Below are 10,605 nucleotides of genomic sequence, written 5' to 3'. Positions count from 1 at the left end.
GGGGTAAGCGCTTCCGTACCCACTACCCATGATCGAGCAAAGATAATTGATAAAAGAATCTAAACATATCCAATTTTAAATCTCCCGCTACACTTTAATGGAAGAGAAAACAATTTACATTGTGACTGGTGGAACAGGTGTACACAATGCGTCGTAATTAATTAACTTTGTTGACGTTTTACTGGAGGAGAAACATGACCGACATTGGACGCAGAGTGGCTATTGGGATCGACGAAAGTGTATACGCTGAGCAAGCGTTTGATTGTAAGTGTGTAACGTTATTATTTTGCATGTATTAAGTGACTTAATGGAAGATTCCAGTCATCAAATCACATTCATATAACGAACTCTTTAAACTGTCTTCAAATTACAATGTATGCATGTAACGAAGTCAAATTGATTTCTAATGTGCATACTTTGGTGTAAATTCTACAACGTATATGACTGAATTCTTCTTTGATCTGTAGTGACATGTATATCACAGTAGACCCAACAGATCTAAGACCAATCTAATTATTCCATTAAACTTATTTCATTAACAATTGAACTGGATTCGTATTTCATTTACCTCACAAAACACAGCTCTACCTATAGGAGTGCGTATATTACAGAGGGACTGGGTTATTTACTTTTGATAATGTGTGCATTCTGTAAACTGAAACTTATTGAAGGTGAACGTTAAAAACAATGTTTACACTTTTAACTTATCCTCGATGTATTTCAAAGTGTGTTCCAGTATACTCACAAGGTAAATATTAGATAGCAAACTTCAAGATGAAAAACTACGAGTATTCTCGGCTTATTATCATATTTGTTGAGTGGAATTTGCATGATGCGTTCGTTCCACATAACAGACGACACAGAAAGGTCAATTTTAGATGAATCTTATTAGATATGACAATGTTTGTCTTGTATATATTAACTCTTTTCTGGCATATGCAAGGAACATAAACTTGCAACTAAGACCACATTTTTATTCCTATATAATTGAATTAAATAACTACAATATATTTTAGTTATAGTTTTTAATATATTTCTGTTTTTCGTGATTTTGAATTTTTTTTTATATCATACCCAGTCCTGTTTTTGTAAACAATTAATAATGAAAATCCATTCCGCGCTAAATATATCTACAGTTTGTTTTAATTTTTACTTCACTTGCATCTATGGTATGCGTGAATAAGCTGAACTATATAGCTTGCGTGAATAAGCTGAAATATGTCTTGATGGTAGGCAGGTACACAGTAATTTACAGAAATTAAATAATAAGTATGTATTTTGTTATGATTATGAGGTAAGAAATTACCATATCAATTATATGGATGATTAAAATAAATATCGATATTTTCTTTTTCAGTTTATGGTGATAACCTGAGAAGAGATGATGATTATTTGATCCTTATACACACTCCTGAGAGATTTAACGTGATGGACGCTAGTAAGTACATCCATCAGAACAGACAGTATAAAGCTATAACAGGCTTCATTAAGTTTATCGTCATTATCTGCATGGTTACCCCTAGACAAAGTGTACTGGTTTATATAGACGATTTATGTAATGAAATCCAAAAAGATACGTGGATATAATATAGACGGGGCACTATCCACCTATCTATACAGTTGTCAACTTATACCTGCCTCCACATGTCATGTTATAACTCTCCACATACTTGTACAGATGTCATGTTATAACTCTCCACATACTTGTACAGATGTCATATTATAACTCTCCACATACTTGTACAGATGTCATATTATAACTCTCCCCACATACTTGTACAGATGTCATATTATAACTCTCCACATACTTGTACACATGTCATGTTATAACTCTCCACATACTTGTACAGATGTCATGTTATAACTCTCCACATACTTGTACATATGTCATATTATAACTCTCTCCACATACTTGTACACATGTCATGTTATAACTCTCTCCACATACTTGTACAGATATAATATTATAACTCTCTCCACATACTTGTACAGATGTCATATTATAACTCTCCCCACATACTTGTACAGATGTCATGTTATAACTCTCCACATACTTGTACAGATGTCATGTTATAACTCTCTCCACATACTTGTACACATGTCATGTTATAACTCTCCACATACTTGTACAGATGTCATGTTATAACTCTCCACATACTTGTACAGATGTCATATTATAACTCTCCCCACATACTTGTACAGATGTCATATTATAACTCTCCACATACTTGTACAGATGTCATGTTATAACTCTCCACATACTTGTACAGATGTCATGTGATAACTCTCTCCACATACTTGTACAGATGTCATATTATAACTCTCCCCACATACTTGTACAGATGTCATATTATAACTCTCTCCACATACTTGTACAGATGTCATATTATAACTCTCCACATACTTGTACACATGTTATGTTATAACTCTCCACATACTTGTACAGATGTCATATTATAACTCTCCCCACATACTTGTACAGATGTCATATTATAACTCTCTCCACATACTTGTACAGATGTCATATTATAACTCTCTCCACATACTTGTACAGATGTCATGTGATAACTCTCTCCACATACTTGTACATATGTTATATTATAACTCTCTCCACATACTTATACAGATGTGTTATAACTTTCTCCACATACTTGTACAGCTGTTATATTGTCTTGAATATATCAACAGTTTATTTAAAATAGGAATATGCGAAAAGCAACACACAAAAGTAAAAAAAAAAATCAAGCACAATTTTAAGAATTAGCAACAAATGGGGATTTCCAAGCGCTATAATTCAGGACTTATGCAATATATTGTCAACTTGGAGGTCAAGGTGATACCTTTATATCAGGTAAATGAAAAAAGTAGGGTTTATCACATAGGTTTACGCTTCAATATCAACACCATCTTACGTTCTTTTTTAAGATAAAGGACAGACCACTCTTGAAGACTTCTTTTAGGTGTTGTCTGCGTCGTTCTTGACATAATCATGTAGTTCATTTCACCGTCATCTATACCCCCCAACACTCCTCCCTATGTGTCATTACAAAGGTACACTTAAACATAGCAGAATTTTACCATCCTGAATAGCAGTCAATCAATTTTTGCAAAAAACAGAATAATTCGATATATCTTTCAACAAATTTACCAACATCTAACTACATGTAAAAGTATGGGGTTTCTTAAATCTCAGATTCCATTATCTAATTTTTACAGCAGCTGTAGATGAACGACACACGACGCCTTAAAAAGTTCCCGAAACTTATATCGAATTTTGTGTGAAATTACGACAGGACATTAAAGGTTTTATTGCCTCCATGTGAGTTTCGCGGAGCTTTTATAGTTTCTCTCATTGTGCTTTACAATAATACCTCGAACAAAATCAATATCTCCTGATTGATGAAACGCGGCCTGCAAGTACATGGAATATATTCTAATGTTACACACGGGTCCTCCCTGTGATGGCACTGGTTATGGTAATCATGCTGTAATTCTACATACAGGTTTATTTACATTCCTACATGATATACAATGATATGTAAACCACAACTGATGATCACATCCTTGCATTTTTACTGTCAAACATGATCTCCTCTTTCTCCCGAGGTACCTCCCAATTCATCCCTTCTCACAAATCATAGACATAAATTAAATCTGATCTTCGTCTCTCGAACTCTGATCATTCAAAGTAAACAAAAGTTATTTGAAGACTCTGAACATTCATTCTCATTTCTAATTCAGACGACACTCCCGAGAAGACGAGACGGCCAGCGCCCGGCATCTGCCGCTTCACACACACACACACACACACACACACACACACACTCTATTTCACAATAATCAAATGAGGAAGAGATATAGCTTTATGACAATGAAATGACGATGTTGCATGGTTAAATTCATTAGACTAACCGGATTTTAATAATTTATTGTCCTGATGGGTTGTAATTATATTGCAGATCTTGGCACTCCCGTTACACGTAAGTGGGGGATGGAACGTTCATTTTCACAGATCTCTAAGCACATGATGAATGCACACACATTTCAATACATATGAATGACAGGCGTTTCGTGAAACGTAACTGATTTCTTACTATCTGTTTTGCTGAATTCAATCAAACGCTTGAAAGGAATCGTTGGTAAAAGTTCCACACAATGACTTTACAGGGAAAATGCTTACTATACACACGCGTAAAATGTTTAAGAAAATCGTCATTGTTAACCCAAAAAATTCCTTGTTTCAGTAGATAAATCACTCGATATTGCCTTACGAGTAAAACAAAACACCGTTACCATTTTTGTGAGCATAGATATATAGTTAGTCTGCTTATTGTGCAACGTTTGATGACATGATGGATTTTTGTGGATTTAGAAGTCGGTGCATTTGTATAATTGATTAATGTGTGATATATTGAATTAACCTTACTATCATGGCAGAATATGTGCAATCTAACTTAAGCTTATCATTTTAACGCTTTCAAATAGTGTTTTGAATGCTTATATGTTTTGTTTAACATTTAGGTGTGTATCGGGAAGTACTGTGCAGTAGAGGGATGAATCACATAACATTCAGTTTTTATAACATTTTCTAGAAACGTAACTGTAGAAAAAAGAAGAAGAAATTTTGAGGTTTCGTTGTCAAGAATTTAAGTACACGTACCTCAGTACAATTATCTTTCAAAAGAATACTTACAAGCAAATGGGGTTAGAATTAATTTCATATCTACAATACACTTATATGTAATAAAAATCTTGATTTACTACATGTAACTTTTTTTGCGACAGGTGCTTCTGTCCTAGAGGAGATACTAAATGAAATAAATATTAAAGTGAGAAATCTAGAGGAGAAGTACAAGAAAAAGATGGAAGAGAAAGGAATGGTAAGTCCTCTAGTGTTGTAAAATACCGACAAATTGTCAACTTAACAACAACAAAACCAACGAATTCTGACAGGCTTTCTAAACAATTCCACTGCATAGAAATGTGGATATAAGCTGTGATTAAATTCCCATTTATAGGCCGCTTATGCACGCATATGGATACTTTTTAGAAAGTGAATTCAATTTACAAAGAAATATAAGTACTTATATGTTTACTATGATTAATAGAAATGTGGAAGATTCATCTCGAGGCGTGGGGACCCCGGAGAATCAATAGTACATGTTGCTGAGAGAGAGAAGTGCAACCTAATCATAACCGGAAGTAGAGGAATGGGCCTGGTCAGGCGTACTATTCTGGGCAGCGTCAGTGACTATGTTCTCCATCATGCTCATTGTCCTGTTCTTGTTTGTAAATCTCCAGGGAAGCCACATAAGTGATGGGAACATTCATATACTGCTAAGTCGTAACCACATTAGTGATGGGAACATTCATACACTGCTAAGTTGTAAATATTAAGATTTACATAGACCTAACTCACTACTGTATATGCCAGGGAAAATATAATGACTGTGTTATATAATTATTATATATGTATTTACTGTGACACGTATGCAGTCTCATTATCCATGTGGATTTTTTTCTTCATATAAATGTAACCTTATGATTTAAGAATAAACTTGGAAAGTAATGGGAAAATTTCTTTTCTTTTCTCTTCTAAAACAAGATATACGTGCGATTCTTTTGAAATCTTAAAGCTAGATATCTCATTATTAGTGGTGTCGATGTAGTTGAAATTAGCTAGAATTACTTATTCAAAAATGTCCAAAATCTCGAGAGTTTCGATTGTGACAGGACGTCATCTCTTTTATGAATTCTCTTTCAAAGATTATACCAGACGATGGGCTAAATATGAAAAGAACTTGACACTTTGTCAGAATGGATGATAAGTGTAAGAGGAATATTAAGATCCCGTATTAAAAAAGAGTCCCATGTATGTCCTTTTGTGTTTAATAAACCAGAAGTAATGAAAGAGATTAGGTTGTATGAGGAATACATATTGGTTCCAGCTCAGAAAGCTTGCAACAGCATTGTCTTTCTTTGAAAGACTCATTATTTTCAACTATATTTTAATTCCACTTCTGGTAATCCAACTTATACTACAAATTCCCTTTCAAAAAACAATATTCTTCAAAATCACATTTCAGGTTTAAACAAATTTAATATCCCAGTCAATGGGACGAATGAATATGGTTACTGTACCTATACTGGATTCCGAAACCTCACAAAACCCTTACACACATAGATACATTACAGGATCCAGTCAATCTTCTATCAAGCCCTATCTTACTCCACGAACATATCAAGTAAAGGAGAAACTTCAAACATATTTGCCACAACATATGCGGCAAGTGGCTGAAATCAATGTGAATTCTAAAAACAATTTGAAATCACAAATCAAAAGCATCAAATCATCCGACTTTTCAACATCTTGCACCATTATTCCTCGCTGTGAATTAAAGACTAGGCTTTTGACATCAAAGACAGCTGCTTCTTTAATAAAAATGGAACTCGGAAATGTTCATATCTTGTGATCAATCACCCAAATATACTCCACTTTGATTTTATGTATAAGCACTCTTACATGTAAGCTGATATTAAAAATATGCTGGAGTTCCTTATTTGCAATATCTATCTAGTCTTTAGTGATCATGTCTTCGAACAGTCTGTTAGGATTCTCATGGGCATGAATCGTGCTCCTTTATTAGCTTATGAAGCAGAATTTATTCAAAAGCTTCTGTATGAGAAAATATCTCTTGCTATGGCCTTCAACTTGACATTTAGATACAATGCCCACATTCATTTATATGTCAATTAGGTATCTCAGTGAACTTGAAATAAAAGACACCACAGAAGATTCCATATCTGCTTCATATCTGGATATGTTATTGAACATATATGTTAACGGTAAATGAACAACTAAACTTTATGACAAAAGGAATGACTGAAGCTTCTCCATCGTCAATTTCCAATATTTATGTAGCAATATTCCATTATTCCTTTCATTCTATGGTCGTTATAATGATTTAATTTGCAAATACAACCTGTCATTAGGTCGAATGCTGTCTGACGTGTTTCATACTTATTGTTCGGACGTCCTTTCCATACCTGGTTTTGACTACAGATTATTCTGTTTACTTGATGGAGATGTAGGGCTTACTGCAGGTGTGACAGGTCAACAGGGGATGCTTACTCCGATCACCCTAGACACTTGATCCCACATCTGGTGCCTCCAGGGGTCCGTGTTTGCCCTAGTCCTAATTTTGCATTCTTTATAGGATGAAAGATGCGAAGATAACGAACAGTGATCAATCTCATAACTCCTATAAGGAATACACAACAGAGAGTTGGGCAAACATTGACCCCTGGATACACTAGATTTATAAGATCGATCATTGCTCGTTATAATAACTTTTGCATATTTGAATATACCCGAAGAATGTCGGTAGGAATCTATATAGCTTAATTCTTAAAAACAATATGCTTGCATGATTGCTTTAGACATAATCTAGATGTAGTACATGTAATTGAAAATCTTGGTGAAAAAAAAAACAACCCAACCTATTACGGAATCTGTGGCTCAGGAAATGAATACTTTGAAATCCACATCGATTGGTTATACAAAGTAAGATGTAAATATACCGAATAAATTGATATTGATTAGACAAAACAAAATTAGCAACCAAAGAGAATAATGAAAATATCACCTTATAGTATCATTGTTGTGGGGAAAGACACCCCCCCCCCCCCCCCCCCTTGGGACCTCTACTCATCGTCTGTCTATTGACACTGTGATATTGAATGTTGGAAGCATGATTTACTGCATTGAAGAGAAATATGCAGGGCAATGAAAATATCATAAAGAACCGGGAAAAAAGAAATTCATGCCTACCTTGTATAGAGGTAAAAAGACTGAAGGAAAATGTGGCACTTAGCTGTAATGAAACCGGATTGAGAAAATAGGTACTGAATCTGGTCATCATATCAACATTTGCTAACAGAATGAACAGGTTAACAATACGAAACGATATTGTAATTCAATGCCTTTTTATACTTAATTCGATGAACAATAAATAGTGCAATGAGGAACTTGAACCAAACATGAACTCTTTTATTGGCCCCCCTTTGTTTCTGTCCACGTTTATTAGTAGAGGCTGCTTGATTTAGTATTAGATGTTTGATCAATTGTTCATTTATTCCTAATACTGAGATGAAATTAGCTGTTATTTTGTGGAATCCAGACCGTATGAAAGTCGAGATAAAAATTCTGTGAAGATGCTGTATATTCTGTCAATTCTTCTCAATATCGGTGAGTTAACCTTTACAAACTTCTTCTCAATATTGGTGAGTTAATCGTTACAAACTTCTTCTCAGTATTGGTGAGTTAACCTTTACAAACTTCTTCTCAATATTGGTGAGTTAACCTTTACGAACTTCTTCTCAGTATTGGTGAGTTAACCTTTACGAACTTCTCAGTATTGGTGAGTTAACCTTTATAATTTTTTTCTAATGCGGTAGAACGTTCTTTCATTTGTTTGATACTTATGACAAAGAACTGTGTGTGATCTCCGAGTCAACATTTGGAATAGAAATATATATTTCAAAATATTAAAAAAATTACCATCGCAGGATTTACTAATGACACTGCGAATGAGAAGTTAACCAAACATGTACTAATCGAAATAATATGTATAACATTGATATCAGAATTCATTATAACGTAAAATGTGAACCAATCTGTATTCTGAAAGGCATTTCATCCGATATATGAATCCTGTATGAATTAAATAAGTTTCGCTGTAATTTCATATTTGTAGTAATATTAAACAAAATTCTGACAATGAAAAAAATCCCCACCAAACCAACTTTTGAATGAATATACTTTTATCTCACAGAAATTACTGAGGGGGATTTGACTAGTTGTTATAATTTTCAAAACAATCAATCTTATATTTATACCTATATACCACATATAATCCTACTAGACAAATGAAATATAATTGTAGCTTTGATTAGAGCGGCTGACTTATATGTGGTGGGACAAATCAGATTAGCGTCGCCTTCTTTGCAACCAACCTCTCAGAATGGCAGTTTGAGAAATTTGGCTTCAAGGAGAGTACAGCAGGGATCCGTCATATCATACGACTTCCTCGTCAACGTCACATTTGAAGAAAATTTCGACGTTCGAGACCTTACTCTTCGGATTTCCTCGGGGGATCACATTGTAACTAATGTACTGGTTATTGTTTCGATTGAAATCGTTGACCAATCAAAAAATGATAATTACTGTTACTGACTGTATAACAATTTCATACTGTTCCTACGTAGTACAAACAAGCAAGAATTTTGAGTGAGATTATCATCCACACAAGCATCACATAACTAACATTTAAGGCAGTGTTGTCAAAAATTGATCTAGGTGATTTAACTAACATATATCATTATAATTTTCCTTTGGAAACAAATAAATAATGAATTCTCTTGCGTTTTTCCCCAAATGACACTGGAATGCAATTCATTTAATGTATTTAATAATGATAACACGCATAATTAGCATTTAAACTACTATTAGTATTGGAATCAGCACTAGGGTTAAGTCAACACGGGATAAAGTTAACTGATATAACTTAATTACATTCAGCAGGGACCTGAGGAACCAAGTAATCAATATTCATTATAAGTAAGCATAAGCAAAAGCAACCAACCAATCAAAGTTCAGTATTGATAAGCGTCAGCATAATCAACCAATCTCAAAGTTCAGAATTCATAATATCAACATAATCAACCAACCAATCAAAGTACAGAATTAATAAAAATCAACATAATCAACCAATCAAAGTTCAAGATTAATAAGCATCAGTATGATAACCAAACAACCAAAGTTCAGAATTAATAATACCAGCACAATCAACCAACCAATCAAAGTACAGGATTAATAAAAATCAACATAATCAACCAATCAAAGTTCAGGACTAATAAGCATCATTATAATAACCAAACATTCAAAGCTCAGAATTAATAATATCAGCATAATCAACCAACCAACCAATCATACTTACTTACTTACTTAATTCCTTCTCTCCTCGTGGAGAATAGGGCCATGAATAAGTCCTCTCCATTTACTTCTATCCTGGGCTGACCTTGCTGCCTCTGTCCATGACCCAAAACCTAGTTCTTTCCTCTCTCTTTCTATTGTTCTTCTCCACGTTTCCTTCGGTCTTCCTCTCTTTCTTTTTCCTTCTGGTGTCCAACTAAGGGCTACATATGGGTGTGTTCTTTTATCCATCCGTAGCACATGTCCAATCCACTGCCATCTGCGTGTTTTTATCATGCTGATCTTTGCTACTCCTGCTATCTCTCTAACTGCTACATTTGATATTTTCATTGGCCAGTAGATCTTTAAGATTTTCCTAAGACATTTGTGCTAGAAGGTATCTACAAGTTTTTCATCCCCTTTTGTCATTTTCCAGGTCTCACTGCCATACAATAACACAGCTATTACATTTGAGCTGAAGAGCTTCATTTTTGTTTTTCTGTTGAGTTGAAATCAGACATAGAAACAACTGTCAAGGAACTACACAAACTATACAACGAATCATAGTACAGAATTAATAAGCATTAGCATCATCAATCAATCAAAGTACAGAATTAGTAAACATCAGCATA

The 10,605-nt window shown here is 34.2% G+C and overlaps 1 protein-coding gene across 2 annotated transcripts; it reads left to right on the top strand.

Annotated features, from left to right (window-relative positions):
• The first annotated feature begins 79 nt into the window (after positions 1 to 79).
• Positions 80 to 5,577, top strand: LOC125657044 (universal stress protein YxiE-like). 2 transcript variants are annotated; one of them, XM_048887678.2, is made up of 5 exons: positions 111 to 264; positions 1,358 to 1,438; positions 3,960 to 3,980; positions 4,786 to 4,880; positions 5,109 to 5,577. In XM_048887678.2, exons 1-5 carry the CDS (start codon positions 195 to 197, stop codon positions 5,316 to 5,318), a joined length of 477 nt encoding a protein of 158 aa, XP_048743635.2. In that variant the 5' UTR covers positions 111 to 194; the 3' UTR covers positions 5,319 to 5,577. The 2 variants fall into 2 exon arrangements, with proteins under 2 accessions (XP_048743637.2, XP_048743635.2); XM_048887680.2 differs by lacking the exon at positions 3,960 to 3,980 and having other exon boundaries at positions 80 to 264.
• Positions 5,578 to 10,605: the final 5,028 nt, after the last annotated feature.

The sequence above is a fragment of the Ostrea edulis genome, chromosome 7 (genome assembly GCF_947568905.1).
Source record: "Ostrea edulis chromosome 7, xbOstEdul1.1, whole genome shotgun sequence".
NCBI lineage: Eukaryota > Metazoa > Mollusca > Bivalvia > Ostreida > Ostreidae > Ostrea > Ostrea edulis.
This window is presented reverse-complemented; position numbering and strand designations above follow the sequence as displayed.